General features: G+C 38.7%; 1 protein-coding gene across 4 annotated transcripts in view; it reads left to right on the plus strand.

Annotated features, from left to right (window-relative positions):
- The window catches only part of ERGIC2 (ERGIC and golgi 2), a 646,362-nt gene that overhangs the window by 194,827 nt on the left and 427,578 nt on the right, over positions 1-23,957 (plus strand). For all 4 annotated transcript variants that reach the window (XM_044088198.1, XM_044088197.1, XM_044088200.1 and 1 more), the window contains exons 6-7: positions 7,587-7,627; positions 19,664-19,765. In XM_044088198.1, coding sequence (XP_043944133.1) covers positions 7,587-7,627; positions 19,664-19,765 — 143 coding nt within the window. The remainder of the gene's footprint in view (positions 1-7,586; positions 7,628-19,663; positions 19,766-23,957) is intronic.

Here is a 23,957-nt window from a genome sequence, read left to right on the forward strand (position 1 = left end):
TTTGATGGATAAATTATGGACATTTATATACAATTTATAAAACTCAATTGATCAAACAATTAAACAATTAACTTGATGAATGCTTAAAGTGCCAGTGCTTAATATACATATTATTCAACAGATGTCTAAAAAACAAACAAAAACAAAAACTTCAAAATAATATGTAAGGCATGAAATGGTTTAACATGAAACTATATTAATATAAGCACATTAAAAATGATGAATGGACCCTTCGTCCATGACATGTTTTGCTAAGGCGTTAGTAGCATCTTCTTTATTTATGGCGTATGCATGCTCTCTTATACGCTCACGTAAAGTGCGGTTAGTTTTACCTACGTAATATTTTAGGCACAACTGACATTGAGCTAAATAGATTAAATTCTTAGACCTACAGTCAGTATAGGGTCCATTCATCATTTTAAGTTTAAGGTCTTAGAATTAATTAAGGTTGATAGTAGACTAGGGAATGTTAAGAATCGCACAGAGGAGGCAGAGAATAGGTGGATTCTTAGACTTCAGGCACATATACATGGTCTAAATGATAAAATTACACTAAAACCCTTCCTAGCAGCTAAGGCTTTTAAACATTAAGCTATTAAATGTTGTTTCCTTTACATGTTTTTAAAGCGTTTTTAATGTGTTTATATTAATATAGTTTCATGTTAAACCATTTCATGCCTTACATATTATTTTGAAGTTTTTGTTTGTTTTTTAGATATCTGTTGAATAATATGTATATTAAGCACTGGCACTTTAAGCATTCATCAAGTTAATTGTTTAATTGTTTGATCAATTTTTATAAATTGTATATAAATGTCCATAATTTATCCATCAAACATTGAAGTCTGAAGAAGCGTTATCTGAACGTGAAAGCGCTTACTATTTGATGCAGGTCTGCCATAATAAAGGTTTTTTCGTAAAGGATTTCTGGAGTTTGTGCCACTGGTGTACCTTGGAGCTTTTTTTGCTAAAACTGCATTTATGTTTAAACATTGTATTTCGGAAGGTATGAGTGAAGTTTTGTCAAAAGATGAATTACATGATTTATGCTTTGGTATGTTCTGATCTATTTTGTCCACTAGATGCCACTGTTTCTTTTTTATGTTGTAAATGAATAAACATTCATGGTGTAAAGCACAAAAATATTTTGGTTTTATGTTTTACACATTTTTAACAAGTGTTATTAGTTTAAAATTATGATATTTTTTTCATATTAGTTCATATGTGTAACTGTATTAATTTGGAAAGCTGAAGGAGTATAGGTTTAGGCAGGAAATCCAAAAGATTATTTATTTTAAAGAGACTTGTGTGTTATATTGAATGATACTGATGAAGATGATTCAAGCATTTTGAGTTTTTTTAGGGATGGAATGTTAATAAATATTTAGATTACCATCCGAGGTCTGCTTTTGCTGCTCCTGAGCATTCTTGTTTTGGATATTGAAAGGTTGTGAGAGAATTGGACACGCAAGTGGAAATCTCCCTTACATGTGACTGTCACGTTGCAGTGGAGGTTAAAAAATCCTTTTACCTTGCAGCACTCATAGTAAAAGGTATTTCATCCAGATCAAAAGAACTCCTCACCTCCTTATACTTCACTTTGATTAGACCCATCATTGTATTCAGTGTCCCATTTGGGATGTGTGTTACTAAGCATAGCAAGTAGTAGGAAAGATTCCAGAGGTTTCCATCTAAAAAGATCAGGGGCTTAAATGATCTGAACTGCAAAGAAAGACTAGAGACTTTTTCCCTGTATTCTTTTTCATATAGACTACTTGGGGGTGATCTGTGTATTGCTTATAGAGCTGTAAGGAATCCAGTAGTCCATCCCTTTCCCCGCTGTAATGCGACCACTTTCGGTGGGCAAGCCACTCTGCACAGTTTTTTGGGTTTTTTTTTGCTACATTTCAGTTTTCGGAAACTTGAACATACGGTCTCGACCATATGAATTTCGAGTTTCTGAAATATATGATATAAACCTGCACATGTTTATCTTGATCTAATGTGTCTGTGTATGTATTATTGTCATATACGTACACACACACACACACATATATATATATATATATATATATATATATATATATATATAGATGTATGTGTGTGTACATACACACACACACACACACACACACACACACACACACACACACACACACAGGTATATATGCACACAATGTATGCTTACATAAGTAAATACTAGGCTATCTGTCTGCAGACTATTATAAGCCTAGCCATCAACCAGAGATTAGAATCAAACCATATACCTTGAATCTGTGAGATAAATACCTTAACCATTATACCAACCCTCCCTCTAATACATACACACACACCAGCACCACTTCTGCACTTGGCATGAGAGTTATCTGCTACAGCCGCATGTGTTAGTAGCATAGTGATATCTTCAAGTAAATGGAGGTTACTCCAAATACGGCTTTAAAACAGGAACTGCTGAAGCTGTCTCTGGTCATGACAAGCTGGAAGGCATGAGAAGTGTGGGTATGAATCTCCAAATGCTTGTGCTAGGGTGGTCATGTCAGTCTTGTTTATCAGAAGACATGCATACTGAGATTTATTTATTTATTAACCGGGAAAGTCTGACTTGGAATGAAGCCAATTTTCAGCAGAAGCCTGGGGAGAAACGTTTTAGACGCATGTCTTTGTAACGTGGGAAGAAACCAGAGTACCAGGAGGAAACCCACACAAACACAGGGAGGACATGCAGACTCCGCACAGAAGGCACTCCAGCTGAGAATTGAATCGGAAAACCTCTTGCTGTGAGGCGACAATGCTACCACTGCACCACTGTGTCATCCGAGATGTCATTGGGCTAAATCTCTGTTATTTTGGCTTCAGTCTCAGTAAATTTTCAAAATGGTAAAACAGCTTTATTTTTCCAGTCCATTATTAAAGTAGAACTATAATGTTTGTTATGTTAATATAGTTTGAGTACTTTTATATGAGTGAAAATTTACCTGTGTCACAAGTGATAATTCACTAAAGGTGTTTGAAAGAAAAAAAATAGAAGTTTTCTTACCATGCAGTGACCCTTTTTAGGAGGAAATAGTTATGTTCATAGCAGTTTTAAAAGCCCCCCCCCCCCCATTTTAAGAGGGCCAATAAAGATGAGGCAAGGAATATGGCAGCTGTGGGGCACTTGACCCTCTCCCAGACAAAGATACTACCTCCCAAATTTGATTGCATAAACTTTCATCCTATTTCCTCTGTCTGTGTTGTCCCTCCCCAAATTCTAGAACTAAGACTAGCTTTGTTCAGTGGCCAGTTTTTTTTAACTGATCTTAGACGTTTGAGTAAGGGAGGTTATCTCTTCAGGATACAACGGGAACATCTCTTTGCAATCTAGTCCTCTAGTAACTTCTACTACATAGTCATTGTGTATAAGTTGATCTTCCTTAACGACGCTACTGCTACATCTGCAAAACAGATTGTATACGATCGCATGTCACTCTACTTTCTCGCTCTAACAGCTGAAGAAAACAAAGTTGCATTAGTAATTTTCCGTAATTGTACATATTCAGGTATATTCCTTGTTACACTAATGAGGCTTGGGAATATCTGTCGAAGAAGTTCTGATGGCTGGCTTGGATTCTGTAACTTTTCAACCCTTTCCCCTGCTGGCAAGGTAGATGCCACTTGGACATCAGGACACTGGTGGTATTAGAGGGACATCCGCCCATGAAATCTTCAGTTCTTTTTTGCTTCGGCAAGCTGAATTATGGTGATCTGGTACCAGCGCACTGACTGCCTGGGTAGCAGAAGTCTTCAGGGTTGCAGTCCAACTAAAATGCGAGAGGCAGGAATGATTGAGGAGGGATGGGTAATGCTGGGATTTGGAGACTGGGGGAGTGGTGAACTTTGATTTGTCAGCACTGTTCCTTATTTGAGTTTTGGTCCTGACAACCCCCCCCCCCCCCAACCTCCCTTTATGTCCTGATTGTCATTTTCTCCTGTAGCTGTTTTTTTCCTTTTTTTTTTTTTTTTTTTTTTTTTTTTTAACCCATTAGTTGTTTCCTTCTGTATTGCTTTGGGTAGGTGGCTAACTCTTTGTGGAGTAGTTCCTACTGTATCTATGAACAGAGGAATGGAGCGGGGGGGAAAAAAGCTATTTTACAGACTATCTTTCCTTTCCTTACCTTTTCTGCAGGGGCCATACAGAAGCTCCTTATCCAGAGGGTCATTTAGGAGTTCTACTTTTACATGTTTTAGCAAGGGCTGTGTACTCAGCCAGACATATCTGTTTAACATTGGCTCCCCAGCTGCTGCCCTCTTATGAATTCACGGTATCAAAGCCAAATTTATTATAGTGGTTAGCAACCTAGACACAAATATTTAATAATTTAAGCATTTTTCTTCTTGGCTGCTTGTATTCTATCCTTTCAGCTTTCTCCTTTGGCTGGTTCTGGATTTGGCTGTTAAAGGTCCTGAAAATCAGACTGGCAAAGGAACCAAGGTACTGGGAGCAAGTAATTAGACAGGGAAATGTGATGGAATGGGATACGCCAAGAATTTATTTGGACTGCAGCTTAGAGACTGCCTTCCTTATCGGGGATTGATATTAGTATATAGGCAAAGAGAATTAGCGGGGTCCTAAATTAAAGACCAGCACTGGTAGAGTTTTTAATAGAATCTAGAATTGAAGCTGCCATTAAAAACGGAATAATTAGTAGAGCATATAAAACATTGCACGGTAACTATAAGAATCAGTCAGAGAAGGTTAGAAAGGGTTGGGAAGAGAGATTAGATAAACAATTCACAAAGAAACAATGGAAGGATTTATGTGTCTTCCCCCAAATATGCAACAAAATCTAGAAGATTTAGGATTTTTGCCTGGAATGTTTACATAGATATTTTTATATTCTAAGTAGACTCCAGAGAATTTTTCCTCAGGTAGACGGTAAATGTTGGAGCTGTGAAGGGAAAGAAAGAGCTAATTGGTAACCTATTTTTCTGGGAGTGCGGTAAGTTGGCAGACTTTAAGGATTCTGTATGGGATGCACTGTCAGAGTTGGTGGGTAGGCAGATTGGTCTGAAGAGTGGGATGATTTTTTTTGAGCTATGATACATAATCGGAATTGCTTAGACATGGCAAGCCTTGCTGTGTCTAATAATGGTGGCTGCCAAAAAATCAGTTACTAGAAAATGGAAATCAAAATCTTAACCAACTGTACTGGTTAGTATTGAATATTGTAATAGAGATAAAACAACTGGAATTGAGGCTTTTAGAAGAGGGTAGGAACAAACTACATAGGAGAAATGGGAATTGTGGGAACAATACATACAAGGGAGGAATGAGGCCTAAAGGCAGCAGGATGTAAATGAGTTATGTAATGTCTGAGTGAGAAAGTCTGTGTAGATTATAAGTGATGTATAGTTTGCAACTGGGGGTGTGTCAGTATGGTTTGATGTGAAATGCTTGCGACTAGGATTGTCGGTGTGGTTTGTATTCATTTATACAAGTATGACTGCGTATGCAGTAATTGCTGGTTTAATTAAGATTTTTTTTTTAAAAAAAAAGCAGGAATTGAATAATTTATGTAATATTGCTTAGGTTACATGATAAATAGCAATGTATGTGAAGTATAATGTTTGTTATGTTAATATAGTTTGATTACTTTTATATGAATATAAATTTGCCTGTGTCACAAGTGATAATTCAAAAAAGGTGTTTTGGGGAAAAAAAATCCTGAATACCAGGTTAGCAGAGGTGTATGTCATTGTCTTCTCCCAAAGTCTAATTAAGAACTTGATCCCCTTAACATTGGGAAATGTACTCCTAGTAGGAGCCAAAGTAGTTTCCTTGTTGTGATCCATACAGCTAGATCAACTAAAGGATTTTATAAAGATGCATGTGAGAACCACTGATCTTGTAAAAACACTCTGGTTTCTTAGTGGCAGGGTTTTTCTGATCGGAGGAATGTATAATGCCATGGGTAAGGCAGGCCCAGAAACTACCTGTACCTTAGATGGGCCTTGGAAAACTCCTAAGCCTTGTAGATGAAGTTCTTCTTTATTCTGTTAAGGGTTCCCCAAGTAGGCCTTTTGTGGGAAAGATGCAGAGAGCAAGGTGAGCTCTGTATCAGTGTCTTAGAGAGGGGAAGAAGATTTAGCCTAAGTAGACCAGTTCATCCATCTCTGAGTCTGTTAGAGTAACATATGTGGCTTGACAATCATTATCTTAGTCCTTTCAGTAATACAGTCTTGACTTTTGAGAGAAGCTGTTGCCTCTGGACATGGTACTCTGCCCTCACCACACAATTTTTTTCTGTGTGTGTGTGTGTGTGTGTGTGTGTGTGTGTGTGTGTGTGTGTGTGTGTGTGTGTGCTTGCACATGTCTGTGTGTGTGCGTGTCTTTGTGTGTGTGCATGTCTTTGTGTGTGTGCATGTCTTTGTGTGTGTGCATGTCTTTGTGTGTGTGCATGTCTTTGTGTGTGTGCATGTCTTTGTGTGTGTGCATGTCTGTGTGTGCGTGTCTGTGTGCGCGCGCGTGTTTGTGTGTGTGTGCACGTGTCTGTGTGTCATCTGTGTGTCTGTCTGTGTGTGGGTGTCTGTGTGTGTCTGTCTAATAATAGGTTGTATTGTAAAGACAAATTTCAGCTTACTTCGCTGTTGGTTTTCAGTAGCAGTACACTGTGCCTCCTATATTTAATAGTTAACTACAGACATTACTGTATTTATTTTATTATAATTTATTTATTTATTCATACTTTGTTGAGTGATTTAGCCTCACTAGGCTAGTGACATCTTTTCAGGGGAGACCCGAGGTGATGTTTATACTATTAAGGGGAAATTTTGCCAGAGCATCTGGGAGCTCCCCCTATTCCTTTTAATAGGTGTTCTGGTGTCTCTTACATCCACCTGGACTACCACCAACTTAAACGGATGGGGCTTCAGTGTAACGTCTCATCTGCAGAATTGAACTATCTTCATTTTTGCATCATTCACTATCACTTATTGTTATCACTGTTATCTTTGATGAAACCTTTTTAGTAAAATTCCCTTTACTTGCAAGCACACATTGCATATGCGAGGTAACTGCTGCTGTACATATGTTGACTACACTTCACATAACATTACACTGCAGTGCACCACGTAGGACCCTGCCGTCTTAGCTAGGTACACATAGTATTATCCATATCTTAACCTTGGGTTCTTTCACACATCTGCTGAAATGTTTTCTACTTCACTAGGTACATTGACTTGACAGCCATTTCCTGCACGCTGAATCTTTCATTGTTGCTCTGTTAAGCATTTTAGGATGACTACTACCTACTGCTGCAGTGTCACTTCCTTAATAAGGCAGATCCACTGTTAATACTAATTTTAGTTTGGTGACATTGGTCAGGAGCAAGTGTTGCTTGTAGTTCTTCATTTCAGAAAACTCCATCTCGGAAGGTAGTAGTGTTCTACAGTATCATCTACGGCTGTAGTTAGGAAGTTATTTATTGCAATATAAACCGATGTAATGGACATAAAAAAAAATCGCCACCACTGGTCTGTATATTCTTATTTGTTTCTTGTAAGTCTTCACTGGTGTATCTAAAGTAACATTCTGTTTAATTTAATAGGTTGCGTTTGAACTTTCTCCACAACAAAGAATTTGGCAAAGGTAAGACATTTGGAATAACTGTATAATGTCATAAAAATGCTGTCATTTTATAGTTCCATCTTTTCAGTCATTGAGGGGCAGTTTTCATTTTCTCTGCCTTTTAGAAGCCAAATCCTTCGGCAAACTACGCTTTACTGACTTATAAACAGGCGTCATTTTAAATAAATTGTAATTTATTTTTATTCTTTTGCATGCTTGTTTTTCTGTTTAAATGATATGAAGCTATTTTAATACTTTTTTTGAAGATATTTATTACTTTAATTTGTAACAAGTAATATTTATGCTCATGTCTTGACTGCGTATTATATACCTTTTCCACATGCATTTGAGAGTCAGGATAATACTGACCCGTAGAGGGTTCCTCCGGATAGAATGCCCTGAGCCACAGTTACAAAGCAGTATAGTTTAACAAAGTAAAGAAAATATTGCAGTTTCTTGTTTGAGTAATATATTGTCTGTTTAGGCATACCTTTGAAATGTGGGACATCATGTGGGTATTGCATGAAAATTCATTGTTAGCAGGTTATGTTGGCTGTTATTGTCATGGTGACTTTTGTCATTTCAGGGGAGAGATGTAACAGTTTTATGCCAAAAGCACACAGCTGTGATCAGATAATTGGAAACTATCAGCAACTAGAAATGTTTTTTGCAGGGCTGCCCCCCCACAACATGTAGAATGTACTGCCCCATAGATATTGATAAATGAATCCGCTCTGAGGTCACATGTCAGTGGAGAAAACAGAAATCCTTTTGTTTCAAGTGAAGTCAATTATTTTCCTTTATCTACTTTTGTGAATTCAGAAAAACTAAACTTGATTTTCTGAAACATAATGTGCAAAAATATGTGATCTGTGCTCTTGAATACTGTCCACATCCCATTTTGTTTTATACTAATTAGCATGGGATTCTACAGCTTAATTCCAAGTCTAAGTCATAAAACTGTGTACAGAGGTGGAGAATTGTAATATCACCTCAGCAGAATTGTAACCAATATTGAAGGCCAATTCATTATCATCATAAAGTTTGTAGAGCTCCTTCATGGACATAAAATGTTGAGTCCCTTATGGAGACTTTAGGGCCACAATAAGTCACATGCATACTAATTAATACTATCCTTGTCTGTCCCTGAGTAATGCCATACTGGCTGATAATATAGGTTGTGAGCGTGTCAGACTATGATGTGGAGATGCTGACCAAGCCATATGTTGATGAGAATGGTTAAGACTATTGTGTCTGTCAAGAAGTATATGAAAAGAGTATGAATATCAAAACACAAGCAACAAAACTGACCTCAAGGTTTGAAACCAAATATTTACTGAATGCTGAATTATGGTATGGCATAAAGGTTAAGGTATTTATCTCACAGTCACAAGGTACAGGCTTTGATTCTCACCTTGGGAAGTATGGCTAGGCTTAAAAAGGCCTCTTGGGGTCATTAACCTAGTAATTACCTATAAATCTCTTAAATGCACATGTGTAATGCTAGCACATCAATGTTAAGGAGTTCAGAGGGATGTTATTAGAGACCAGTACCAGAAAAAAGGACATTCATACTAAAGAGGAATGAAACTCATAGTATCCAGTATTGTATATGTCTGTATTTTTCCTGAGGGCTGTAGTCACAAATTCCGTAATTGGTGGTAAAATGATTGGGTTTCTGTAGCAAACACAAATATTTTTTCCATACTGCACTGTTGGGATTGTCTCCATAGCCTCTAGGAGCAGTCAAACACAAGATTATAAGAAGATACTCCATTTGTTTTTCTGCAGTTTAAGTACTGTGGCAATCTGTTTGATAAATGGGTAACTAAACTAATCCATAATTGACTCTCTGTCCTGACTGGAATACCAATTTCTGTCCATCCTGGGTACCAAAGCGTTACCTTCCCAGTATCATATGTCTGATAATAACCTCCTCTCGCAAGCATAAGGGTGTATATAGGCAGATATATGAGCATAATTCCACAGAGTGTCTGCCAGCCTAAATGCAGGTCACATATCCATCAGACTAATTGTTGTATGGTCATTGTTACTGTTGCTTCGAATACTCAAATAAATGCCCTGTTGGGAAACTTTCTTTTATATTTCTTAAATGTTTCCTGGTATTGTATAGCAGCTAGGAATGGTAAGTGAGAGTGCTTTAGGCAAATCACGTACAAAGACTGGCATACTGTCTGCCATTTTTTGCTTTGGAGCGGAACACTCCACATGGCATGTTCTGTCTACCAGTACTTTGTACCAAAGACTTTGCAGTCCCTATTTGTCTTCGCTTAACACTTTCTTGGAGACCAGATGTCTCAACATCTTAGACTACTCCATGTATGTACCTCTACCACTTAAGAAAAAGGCCTAGGCCAGGGACTCTGTTAGCCCTTTCTGACTCTTGACACACCCGATGTGGTTTCAGGACCCACAGTACATATGATTCATCTTCAGATGCCCTCTACTGATACCCTGCTGGAGGCCAGTGTGGTGTTGAAGGCCTTGACAACTGAGGATTCTAAATGCAGAGGTAACCTGTGAACCTTCATGTTAGAGGATGCCCCTCAGATCAAATCAGGGTGTGTCAAGGGAACTAAGCCACAGCATTTAGTAGAAGTAGATGATGTCACCAAAAAAAGTATCAGAAACCTAACCATGTTACCTCCCCTCAACCTTTGTCTCTGAATCCTTTTTTTTTTTGTTTCTCTCATTTCCCTCCAATCCACCCCTCAAAAGATTGTTGTGGATTCGTCCTCCTCTGAATGTTAAGAATTCTTCTGGTTCACAGCATTCTCTGAACTACTCCTCTAAAATGCTGTCTCCAGGCCTAGTCCCTTCATGATGAGGACTCTGTTTCACCTGACTCTCCAGTGGAAGAAGCTTCTTTTGAAGAGACGGTCTTAAATATGATGAAGCATTTTTAGTGGGAGTCTAGGCAAAATGGGTATCCCAGCCCCTTCCCCTGCATCTCCTGTTCTTGAGGCTTTTTTGGATGCTTTTCAGTCTACTGCTGCTGCTCCCGACTGCCAGCCTCCAGCTTCCAAATGAGCAAGGCAGATTTTATAAAGTCCCTAATGATTGTAAGTTTTTGTTTTAAAAATCTTGTGGCTGACCCTATAAGCCTTCCTAACTACTTGCCATTGCCAGTGCCTCCCTTCAGACAGGAGTAGCACAGTTATGACTAGGTGTGGTAAAAAGGTTTGTACCTCCTCTCTTTGGCATTTGGGGCTATTACTTAACAAATCCAGATGACCACATACTTGATACCTATTCTCAATTCTTTAAATAAAGTAGTGGTGGATTTACAGGCTACTGATTCTAAACTGCAAATGTTATCCTTACTTAATCAGGTTACACAAATGGCCAGACACTGCAATGAATGTAGTTATGATGCTGTAGAAGTCTTGTCCAGAGCAGCTGCTATAAGCTGTATATTCTGCAGGTGTGCATGGTTACATAACCAGCCTATTCCTGAGGATTTGAAAGCAAAAATAGTGGATTCCTCTTCAGAGAATAACCTCTTTGTTTGGCTTCCAAGCTGCCAACCTTTTTAAAACCTTTCAAGAGCAGGGTAAAACTATCAAGGAGTGCATACAGTTTCTGCTGACCTTTCTATCTGGGCACCAGAGGAATTACCCAACCAAACCTACCCCTTTTGTCAGAAGGGACGGCCAATGGACAGCAGTGATAACTAGGAATTCTGCAACAGTGATAAGTAGAGCATCTACTCCATTAAAACAACTGTACTTTTTTTGATGCACAACAGCAAGGGTAACCTTGTTGTATATACCGGACTACTGTAAACTGTTAGCATGCTCTGAAGTGGTAGGAGAAAAACAGAGTACCTGGAGGCAACCCACACTGATGCAGGAACATTGTGCAGACTTCACATAAGCAGTATCTAATTTCCATATACATGAATTTTCTCTGTGTGCTTTGGTTTCTTTCCAAAAAACTATTTAGTTGCATAGCAGAGAACAGTAGGATAAAAACAGTATTTGTCATACTAAATATTGGAGGGTATAACAGAAGAGAAGAAAGTTAAGTTTGTGGAAGATGCCTTTGAACCTTTCAACCCAACTGTCCCTGATTTTGGCTCATAATTTTCCTGTGTCCCAGTCCCTCCTGAAACTGTTGTTTTGTGGGGGTGTGGGGGATGGTGGGTTACACCTAATAAATAGTGATGATAGACTTCCTTTTGTTCAGAAACTGCATGTTAATTCACATTCTCTTGTTTTGTCAACTTGTGTTAATAGCAGTAGTATTTAAAAAAAATTGTCCCTGATTATTTCTTGATTTGTCCCTGATTTATAAGGTAAGAGGTTGAGATGTATGCTTTGAGCCTGTTTTTTGAAGCAAATGGGGTTAACGTGGATCCCAGAGTGCAGCTTCCAAAAACACAAAGTTGGTGACCAAACTAAAAAAGGTCTTCAAAAGTCTAACTTATACAGCAGAAACTGGGGGGAAAAGAGAGAGAGTGATAGGTTCTCCAAACTTCAAGGGGGAGAAGTAGACCACACTCATGCAGTACACTGCACAGGGATGCCTTTTCTTGTAACTAAATTTCAGGCTATTTGCCCCAAACAATGTCCCCCACCCCACAGCAGAAATGTCTACAGTAGTTATCACATGCAGGAAGGGGGGAATAAAAGAGCTGCTGTGAAAATGATTGCCTGGAGAAGTCACCACAGGAAATGCTGATGGAAAACCTGGAGTTTCTTATTAGTTGGGACATTTGGTTCCTCACTGTGAGACCACTAAACTGTGAGTGTTCAGTAAAGAAACTTCTGCAATACCTGGAAAATTGGACCAAAAAAAATCAGCAGAGCAACCAAACAACAAAGTAAAAAACAGAGGATCACGTAAAACGGCAGAGCAACACTTTAATATTATCGGTAGTAAGCGCTTCTGCAGCTCAAAGCTGCTTCATCAGACTATTAAAACGCTGAAGCACAAAAGTCTTTTAAATGGATGCATCAAATTTCAAAAGCACAAATCAAAATACATCTTCATGTCATGTGATAAAATAGCTAGGGAGCTAGGATACAGTACACAAAGTTTAAAGCAATTAAAGGCATAACACCCAAAAACCTCTGCTGAAAAATCAGAGTTGTAAAAAAAAAATACATAAGTGCATCTTTTACTTCCATAAGACCCAGAAGCTTAAGGAAGGAAGCAGCTATAACTTATAAAAGTTTAAAAGATGGTAGATGCTGGACTGAAGCTTCAAAATGATATCTCTTGGCATGCTGGCAGTGGAAATGGTGTCCAAGTAGCTACAGGTAAAGATCTGTGCCTGCAGTGCCTTCATATGAAACTTTACACTTTTCACCAATGTTGCTGAGAACTAGAGGAATTGGTTGGCGTAGACAGCACCTTGTCTATAACAGGGACTCCCATATCAAGGCTGCTGTGAGTCAACTGCGCAATGTTTTTATTTATTTTATTTATTGACATTTGTTAACCGGGTTTATCCAACTGGGTTTTCAGTGGAGACCCGAGGAGAAAAGCTTCAGTAATACATTTTAAAACAAGTACAATTTTAAACAATATTGATATAATAGCAGTTATAGCAAAACGATTCACATATGTTGGGTTACATGCATAAAGTTAAAGTTGCATTAAAAAGAAGCTAAGCAACAATTTTACATTGATATAGTTCAATAGGTCAACAATAAACATTTTTTGTTTGTATAAAATTGTGCAAATGCATAGTAGACACATTGGTGAGAGAGGTGTAATGAGGTACTAAGTATGGTCCTTTTGAGGGTACATAAAGGGAAGGAAGACTAGGTAGGGTCATGGCAAGGGCAGGTTCTGGAATTGAGAAAATAAGCTTTTAGTTCATTTTTAAAGTGTGAGGTGTGGGAGACTGAACGCAAGTCAAGGGGAAGTTTGTTCCAAGCATGGGCAAGGGAGTGTTTGTAGAGTAGTTTGCCTACTGATCTCTTTGGGTGGTAGATATCAAGTAATTGTTGGTTAGAAGTACGGAGGGTCCGGGATGGGATGTAGATTGAGACTAAGGAAGATAGAGATGGACAGAAGGAGGATTTATAAAGAATAGAGTGTAGCATATGAAATTGATAAGATAGTAGAAAATGGGGAAGTTCAAGCCATTGAAGAGAGTTTAAAGAAATGCAGTGGTGTGAGTTGTATGGGGAGTTAGTAATGAATCTGGCTATTTTATGGTAAGTCTGTTTAGAGTGGAGGCCTGGATATTGGTAAGAACTGGGGCGGCGTATATGAGGGAGGAGAGGAGGAGTGCCTGGCCCAGGGTAAGTCTAGATTCAGGGGTTAGGAATTTTTTGTTCCGATATAGCAGACCTAGTTTCTGGTTTGTTTTTTTTATACATTGGAGTATGTGTAGGTTGAACTTGAGTTCGTCATCGATAATGACCCCTAGGAGTTTTGTGTGGGTGTCAGGTTGGATGTTTGTATTAGAAGATGTAATAAAAAAGGAGGTTTTGTGATGAGAAAGAGAACAGGGAAGGAAAAGTAGGAGTTTGGTCTTTTTGGGATTTAGGATCAATAGGTTGTGAGACAGCCGTTGTTCAGTGGATAGTAGGGCCTGTTGGGTCAGGGAGTGTAGTTCAGGAATGTTATTTGAAATGGATATAAGTGTGGAGTCGTCGGCATACTGAATAAGGGAGGATTCTTTGCATGAGCTGTAAAGATCATTAGTGAAGATGTTAAACAAAAGGGGTCCCAAGATGGAGCCTTGGGGAACACCAGTGGAGATGGGAAGGAAAAGTGAAGAGAATGAGAGCCATTTGACAGATTGTTTCCTGCCAGATAGGTAACTATTAAACCAGGCAAGTGCGGAGGGGGATAGGTGGAGATTTGTGAGTTTGGATAGTAGTAGAGGATGAGAGACAGTATTGAAGGCTTTGGAGAGATCTAGGAAGAGACAGGAAATGAGTTTATTGTTGTTTAGGGCCTCTGCAATGATATGAGTGAAGGAGAGGAGGGCAGTGGTGGTGCTGTGGTGAGGACGAAATCCATGTTGGGTAGGGGTAAGTAAGTGGTGTGTGAGGAGATGATTGAGAAGCTGTGAGTGAATACATTTTTCTAATATCTTGGAGAGGGGGGACAGAATGGCAATGGGTCGGTAGTTTGAGGGGTCAGTGGAGTTTCCACCTTTATGAAGAGGGATAGTGAAGAAAGATTTCCAAAGGGTGGAGACAGTTGATTCCAGAATAGATCGATTAATTAATATAGATACATGATAGGCAATTGAGTCAAGTTTGAGGAATGTAGGAGATAGATTGTCAGTGGAAGGAGAGCAAGGTTTTAGCTTGAGTAGTAGAGATTTGATGTAAGTAATGGGAACTGGCTCAAAAGAAAACAAAGTTGTGTTAGTGGGACTTGGAGAGGTGGGTGTCGAAGTAGAGTTTGGCTTAGAGGTTACCAGATTTTGGATTAGGGTTGCCACCATTTCAGATGCCCAAAGTGGGACATTCTTGGTAAAAATTTGTGATTTTGCAGGCCGAAACATATCCACGGCCAGTACAAAGGACAGAACTTCACTTTTTTGCCTAAATAAAAGATTATTCTTGTAGTATTTTAGTTGCTTATTCTGTTTCTTATAACATTTAGGTGTTTCAGCTACAGAATTACTGTTTTATGCAACAGTTACATAAAATATAGGAAATAATTTTGTCCTAAAATCTCAGGACATTTGCCATTTTTACAACTTTTTGCAGGACACAACTGCCCAAAGAGGGGCTATCCCTCACAAAGTGGGACAGGTGGTAACCCTATTTTGGATGGAAGAGATAAATTGTTTATTCAGGAGGGTAGCCGTTTCCTGAGTGGAAGAGTTAGGGTATGGGGAGGGATTAGAGGGCTTTCCAGGATAGAGGATGTTGTTGAGAGCTGACCAAAATTTTTGAGGCTTGGATTTGTTGTTAAGCTGAGCAGAGCTGTAGTATAACCTTTTGTCATTAGTTGTATGTTTTTTTTGCAAGGTTCCTCAGTTGCTTGTATTTTGAAGGAAAAGGTGGTTGTTTAGTTTTAGTCCAGGTTTTCCAAGCATAATCCCTTTGTTTCATAAGGGACCTAGTCTCTTTGGAGAGCCAGGGAGCATGGCTTGATTTTACTCTGATCCTCCTAGAGGAAGCTAAGTAGTTTAGAGTATTCATGAAGATGCTATTGAAAGTGCTTACAGCATCGTTTAGTGGGAGGTGTTTTTGGATGGACCAATCTATGTTATGGAGAATGGAGTTAAATTGGGATGAATTGAAAGTCTATAGTTTTCGACAGTCTTTGATAAGGTGGGGTTTAGGAATATGGGAGTAGTAATGGTAGAGAGATGGTCACTGAGGGAGTCAGGTGGGATTGTGGTATTGGTGGGGGGAATTGGTAAGGATTCAGTCTATGATGGAGCTGGAAGTGGAATTTTTATGGAAGCGAGTGGGAGATGTTATAAGTTGGTGGAAGCCGTGTAGGTGGATACGGAGTTGGGGGGAGTCAGTAGTGAGTTTGATATGTAAAAACTTCTATCCCTTTTAGGCTGAAATGAGATACAACAGTCAGCATACATTGGTTAAACACTATGGAGGATATGGTGAGACCAACAGTGGGGGTTTTGAAATGGTAATCACTGGCCTTCCCTCTGAAGCAAAGGAACTGCCTGGCTATATCTTTATATGGATGAATGTATCCTGAAGTTCTAGACAGTACATTGTGTCTCCCTTTTCTAAGCAAGGAAGTGCTGAAGGCACCAATACTATCTGGAAACTCAGCCTTTTTACATACAGATTTAGAACCTTGAATAGGATGGTCTGGTGAGACCCTTTTTATCAGTACACTATACGTCTAACTTTTTTGCATTTGTTTGACAAGGTGTAATGTCTGGTAGTGGTCCAGAGACAAACAAAGGAGTAGATACTGATGGCATGAAGCAGCATCTGCTATCTCCCTGATCTATTTCTGTCACTTGATGGTCTGCAATGCATAATGGTGTAGAGGAGGTTTGATCACTGACTGCCTTCCAGAGTGGGATAATTGGGCTAGTCCCTAAGGACTTTACAGCTGACCCCAGAGGCAGGACAACAAAATCCCCAATTCTGCAGACATGCTGTGTCTGTAAAATGGCATCTGTTCTGGAAACCTCTGGGGCTTTACTAGTTTTTATTCCAACACTGGTTAAATGACATTTGCTGGTCCTTCTTGAGCAGCAAGTTTTGTGCACTTGTCTGATTAAAAGAAAAGGTTCTCAACACCCTGCAGCTGTTGGTGTAAAGTTTTCCACAAACGTCTGTAAAAACATTCTTTTCCTGCTCACTCTTTTGCAGTTTATCTTTCGCCTAGGGCCCAAATATGATTGGACCTTCACACGTGGTTTTAGAAGCTTTCCATAAAGTTACTGTACTTAAACCAGGCATGGCACTGAAAAGCAATGCTGGACCCAAACACATGGGATGCTCAGTGTACAGTGTTTAACAGCAGTCACCTGGAGAGATTACACTTTCCTGGATTTGCTATCTAGGACTGCAAGTTTCGTGAGGTTACTTTTATCAGCATCTACAGGGTTGTGCTAACAAGTTATGTTGAAAGTGGGTTGGGTGTGTCTTATAAGTATCTGATGTATATGTGAATCAATGTGATCTGTTTCCTGATATTAATTATGGAAGGGGGGAACACTGGATTATTTTTTGAGGGCAACAACCAGAAGAATGGAGTCAGCTGTAGAAACCTTAATGCAACATTTGCAGTCCTCGGGAGACTGGAATAGCTTTCCAAACTTTGTCATTTTTTTAACAGACAATTTTGGTCAAGGTTCTAGGTATTCCACTGTCAGTGTGCATGTAGTACCCATTTCTGTCTTTCACCAAAAGTTTGTAAGACCTTAAGAGGTGCCTTCCTTTTAAGAACACCTCTTAGAAATTCCATTTCCTCTTGAGGTCAGAATTTCATGTTGAACCAATAACGAAAGCTGATTCCGGATACAGCTAGAAATTATTCAGAACTTGAAGCCATTTCTTCTATGCCTTCATGTATTGTATTTCATATTGATCATATGTTTTTATGCATCAGCCCTAGCTTCGTGCCCAAGATAGCCAATGAGATTAATCATTCTGTTAAGGCATCAACACTGATTGCGCTGTGGTTTTAATTGTGCCCGTAATGCTAGCTGTGTGAGCTGTCTTGTCCCATCTCCACCATGAAAGGCAGACCACAGATAGTGCTTTTATGTCACTGTAATTTAATTGTAGTCTTGAGTTTGTTGTATTCATTATCACAGTTTACCACATTGATTGGTGAAAATGACTTCCACTGAACAAGAAGTACAGAAAGCTGTTCTTGTTCAGCTGAAAAGATCTTCTCACGTGTATTTGTCTTTTGTGTGTATCACAGCTGTAGGCAATTGTGAGCCATCCTGTCAGCAGTCAAGAATGTTGCACTTAACCAGCTACTGGTAGGCATTAATGAGTTAAACTTCCAGTATTTTCCCACAGCACTCCAACAAAAGGAAGTATTTGTTACACTGTCTGGCTTATTGTTTTGGCAGAACTAAAGTTATTAGAAATGATAATCGGCTTTTTGACCCGTTTGCTGCAGGTAAAACGGGTCAAAAAGTGAACAATGTTACCTTGCCCAGGTGGCTTTCAGCTGTGTTGCTTTCTGTTGTACTAAATATAATACAACTCTACCAAATGTACTAAAACTCACTCTGATAGGGCTATAGCCACTTCCTCATTTGTTCAGGAATGCTGTATTGATATTTGTGCAGTTGCAACACAGACATCTTGCCATACTTTTCTGTTGGATAGTGTAACTGGATTTCCAGCTGCATTATTTGCTGCTATCTGGTAACTAAAGGCCCACTGGCTAATACTGTTGTCAAAGCCGCCTTCAGTAGGGTAATGGCTGCATTCAGCGAATACTCCATGAATATCTGCACTACAAATATCTGTGTCTTTAACATTTGATTTCAGTGCATTCTTTGATGGGCATTATTTTTTCTACCTCATCTGTGGGAGTCAGGCAGTATTGCAGGATTCTGCTTTCTAAACTCTTACTTGCAGCATCTGAATTCTTCCACTAATGGTATACTGCTTAGGATTCATCCCTACCTCTAAACCTATCAAGAAGGATACTTGATGTTCAAATGTAACATACATTCTTACTGTATCATTTCATCACCGACTCATTGTGAGGTGCAGCTTCTTTCTATCCACAAGTGGCATACTTCTCATCTTTTTTTTGCTCAAGTCAAAAATAGTGAGGTGACAAAAACCCCAAATCAGGAACAATTTATAAATATTAATTCTGTTCATTCAGAAAGTTAATAGAACAGCAATATGTGTTTTCTGTTCAGTAAGAAGTATGTAATCCTCAATAATATTCCAAAAAATCAAAAACTGTTAAAAGGAAAGGAGTAAAAATATGAAGTAAAGTCAGCAATATTCTGGAGAGTTCAGATGTATGCCCTGTGGGTGGATTTGTCTTCCATGCATGGTTGAATATTGGAATTCCCTCTGATTCAGGCAAGTTGTTGTGTCTTTCGGCTTTTCCCGGTTAGGGGTCGCCATAGCGGAACTCCCGTCCGCTAATGATTGGCAGTTGATTTTTACATGCCGAGTTGCCAGCCCTGACGCACAACCTTCAGGCAAGTATGCACCAGAATTACTTGTTAACAATGTGGGTGTCGGATCTATTTTGTTGCTTATTTGCCAGAAGGCACTACTCACTTGTGTTAGTTAGCAATTTGTTGAGCTCATGGCCACGCTCATGGCTGATTATTGCTTATTTACTGTATTATTGTTTCACAACATGTATTCAAGTGATTGTACAGGCATTCCAGGGTTATTTGATGGGGTTTTTTTTGCACCAAAATAATAGTGGAGAAGATGAACCCAATAGTTGGATCTATCAGAGAGTCCTTTACTAGATTATTTAATACCGTAAGACTGTTATTTGTCAGTGTTTCTCATGTCTTAACTGAACAGGTTTCCATTTGTTTTTATGTTATCCATCTTTAAATATTGAAATGCCAATGTCCTATGCAGTGAATCTGAGTGGCAAGTCAATGTCCTTTTCTATCCTTAGAACATTACAGTTAATTCAGAGCAGACTGCAGGAAGAGCATGCCCTTCAAGATGTATTATTCAAAAGTGCTTTTAAAGGTGCCCCGACAGCATTGCCACCAAGGTAAGTAGCAGCAATAGCTCAAAGGATTATGATATTTCTTGCAATTGAAATATGATAATATATTTATGTTGTAAATGTTTGATTATTAGTCCTAATAATATTTCGAAACATAGGAGTACTATTAGGCAAGCAACCATGAGGGCCGTAAGATGCCTAGCCATATGCACATTTGAAAAGAACCTATGAACCTATGAAAAGTTCTTGCCACCCTTATCAAGCAATTAACATTGTTTACGTCCTAAATCAAGCAGTACCTTACATGATAACCATGGTGTAAGTTTGTTTCTGTCCTTCCTGGTATTAAGACTTGCCTTAAAGGTAAGCAAAGTAGTATTTTGTTTGCATGTAATGTCAACTTATTACGTAAACTGGGAATACCCTGCTTTAGAAACCTGTTCGTCCAGTGAGTCTTCGTTTTCGGGTATATTTAGGTCTATAGTGTGGGTGTTCTAGAGGCACTGGTTTTCTGAAGAAATAGGAGGTCAAATAGGATTGGGTCTTTCATGACTTAGACATGGGTCATCTCAGCAGTTGATTCTACTCTTTTGGGGTAGCTGAAGAAAATCAATAAAACTCTGCAGGCTGAAGAAAATCAATAAAACTCTGCAGGTAATTCAATGTATTCTTACTGTGTTACACAGCTATGGAACTCCGTTCCGCTGCAGCTAAAACTTACAGAAAATGACAAATGCTTTAAACACCTACTAAAACAGCACCTATAAAACTCCTGGCTCTGCTCTTGCTCTTCACCTTATTAATACCTACTACAGTAACTTATTAAACTACTGCACCTCCAGCAAAAATCTTATCTCCTCCTTCATAACTCATCACGTGAGGAACCCATCATAATGATAAGCTTAATACAAATTCACATTTCTCTCCTACTGTAAACAATCAGTACTTATTTAATGCTTTCCTCTCCTCTCTGCTATTGGTCTATTCTCTCTTTCATGTTTACCTCTGCATTGTAACTATAAATGTAAATGCAAATTATTTATTTTTATTTAACATCTGTTTACCGGGAAAGTCCGACTTGGAACGAAGCCAGTTTTCAGTGGAGGCCTGGGGAGAAACACTCCAGACGCATGCCTTTGTAACTAAATGTAAATTTTTTTTTTTCCATTTGTTTTACTATTTTTCTTTTTGGATGTAGCATTTCCTGTACAGTCAACTACTATGTTTACTTGCATTCTATAGTAATCCAAGACATTATACTATCTACAAAGTAAAAATGAAAAATGTAATAAAAATGTATGTATATTGGGAATATTTGTAACTTAGGAGTATAAATGTGGAGCTTTTCTCCCCTGGCCTCCACTGAAAAAGGACATTTCTATCTCAGTTGGACTTTCCTGGTTAACAAAGACAAATAAAAACATATTTTTTTCTTGAGTGTAAATCTTTGGGGTCTTTCCACTTGAGTGATACACTTGGATATGTGCATACCAAAGAGAGCAGTATGTTTGATGATGGGTCTGCTAAGAGAAGAATATAGGGATATGATACCTTCTTTGGCTTTTGAAGATATTCTCTTGACAATTAACTGGTCCAGACTGAAGGCTTCCATAACTATGTTGGAAACATGAGGATCGAATGAGAGTTGTCTTTTATGACTCTGTCTGAAGAGGAGTGCCACTTATAACATTTGAGGTGAGAACAGCTTTTTGTCAAATGCTACTGTGCTCTACTTTTTTGCATTTAACATGAGACCGTTTTTCAGTATGCCAGGTATGTGCACATTCCAACCATTTTTGGAGCTATTTAGTGTCCGTGGATGTGTAGATAGTGGTACCCAACTTGCACTCATAATCAATTTTGGTTAACCATACTTATAGGATGTTGGCTTGAATGTCTGCTAAATAATTGCCAAACAGTAGAGCTTCTAGCCGTGATCTGTGCCACGCTACTCATTATAGTTCTGCATTCTGAGAGTGTACCAGGAGCTTTCATGATCTAGCAGACAGTTTTTAATCCAGCAGACAAGGTAGGGATTTACATAGTTTGTCTTACTATTCTGTGTAATGGAATTATTGAAAAATATCAAAAGCCTTGGCCAAGTTAAGTTAAGCAGTGTGCACAGAGTGTCCTCTCTCCACAGTCTTTGTAAGCATTTGTAAAGACGTTTACTAGGTTCAGGAGGCAGGGCCTACTCTTCACAAAACTAAAGCGAGTAGTTTCTAGTTCAGTTAAGTAGCCTGTGTCTGTATGCAATTTCTGCTATGGTACATTCTAAAGCTTTGTGTATAAGGCTGGTGAGTATGACAAGTCTATATTTACATGTGTCTGGAGAGGGGCCATTCTTGTGTAGGGGAGTCACAGTGGCTGTTCTCCATGCATCAGTCACAAACCCTGTAGACAGGCTAAGGTTGAACAGTGTAAGTTGAGGCTCGGATAGTGCACACTTGGAACTAATGAGAGTGCAACCTGACGTATTGTCTGGTATCATGAAAGTATTATTCTTTAGCATTTATCAGGGATTCTAAGACTTGTTTAAAGGTGATTTCAGGATCTGACAAAATTTACAGGGATAGTGGGGCAACAGTGTGGGTAGGTAGGCTAAACTTAGTATAACATTGTTTGAGATCGGAGTATGTGATACTATGGATGACCTTAGTGCTTTGTTGTACAGTTTTCCTTAATTTCCCAAAATAGTTGTAGAAAGATTTTATAGATTTATAAATGAAACCATTGCAAGTAGGATTACAGAAAATAGGCAAGAGGTGGCTGAGATTTACTGGAAAAAAAACGACAAAGGAATCAAGGTAGTAGGAGCAAATAACTAGAGACAGAAAGGTAATAGGGTAGATGAGGCTAAGTGGAAGTTTGGTTTGCAAGTTGGAGGCTGCCTTCCCTACCAGGGATTGATATCAGGGTATATGCTAAGAGAAAGAAATTGGGGTTGCATAGTTTAAGAACAGTTCTGGTAGAGATTGTAGTTGGAAGTGTAGAAGAGAAGCTGTTGTTCAAAAGACTGTAATTAGTAAGGCATGTAAAATATTGCATGATAACTGTAAGAATCAATCAGAGGTTATAAAAATTGGAAAGATAGACTGGAAAATAATTTACAATGGACAATATGAAGACATTTGTTTGGCTTCCAAGTATGCATGATATAAAATTATCTCTGTAAACTGAAATAATTGGCATAAAGCAAATTAAGCAAAAACAAAGGCTATAAGTAATGCATTATTCCCCAACAAATGACTTGGTACAGAGCTTCCCCTTTTTATGAATTCATGACAAGATGAAATACTTTAAATTTTGTTTAAAAGGCATGTTGAGCATGCAGCTAAAGAAATGTGAGAAGAAATTACTCAATGGATTATATAAGACTGTCGAAATTATTTATAGACAATAAGATACAAGCAATTAATATTTTTTTGGTTCCATTTTTTTTTTTGTTTATGTACATTAGGCTTATAACTTTCAGCCAAGTTATTAAATGTGGAGAAGTATGAAAAAGGAAATTAAGGCATTAATTTAGGATAGCGAAAGAGAGTGCAGTGGGGAAAAATTAATACTGGCAAAGGTACTGGCTAGTTTGAGGCTTCCAGATTTGGAAAATGCTATATAAGGCTGTTATCTTTCGGCTTTTCCCGGTTAGGGGTCACCACAGCGGAACTCCGGTCCGCTAATGATTGGCAGTAGATTTTCACGAATGCTGAGGTGCCAGCTCGACGTTCAACCTTCCAACGAAGGCACGCCCATTTACGCGTGTCTTTCAAATGCCCACCCAACCGCGGGGAGGACATGCAGACTCCACACAGAAGGCACTCCCAGCACTCCAGCCGAGAATCGAACGGGAGAACCTCTTGCTGTGAGGCAACAATGCTACCACTGCACCACTGCGGATGATGGAAAATGCTATAAGGCTACACGACTTAAATTAACGTACTTGATTCAGGACATGACATTTATACCCCGATGGTAATGCATAATCAGTATACTGCTGGAGCAGATAACAATAGAATCACAATAAGGACATTTAGGCAGATCTAAGAAAGGAATATAAAGCATTATTTAGAACTTATGTACATAAAAGTATTAAGCAATTCTGCAAATCTTCATGTTAAAGGAAGTTAGACCTTGGAAAAATAGAATTAACACCAACAGGTTATACTGCATGTAGTAATAAGAAAGACACACAATAAAGTGTACTGAGCATTTGGAGAAGAGGGACCAAAGAGATTTT

This window comes from Protopterus annectens, chromosome 11.part0, assembly GCF_019279795.1.
Source record: "Protopterus annectens isolate FY-2018-M chromosome 11.part0, PAN1.0, whole genome shotgun sequence".
Lineage (NCBI taxonomy): Eukaryota > Metazoa > Chordata > Ceratodontiformes > Protopteridae > Protopterus > Protopterus annectens.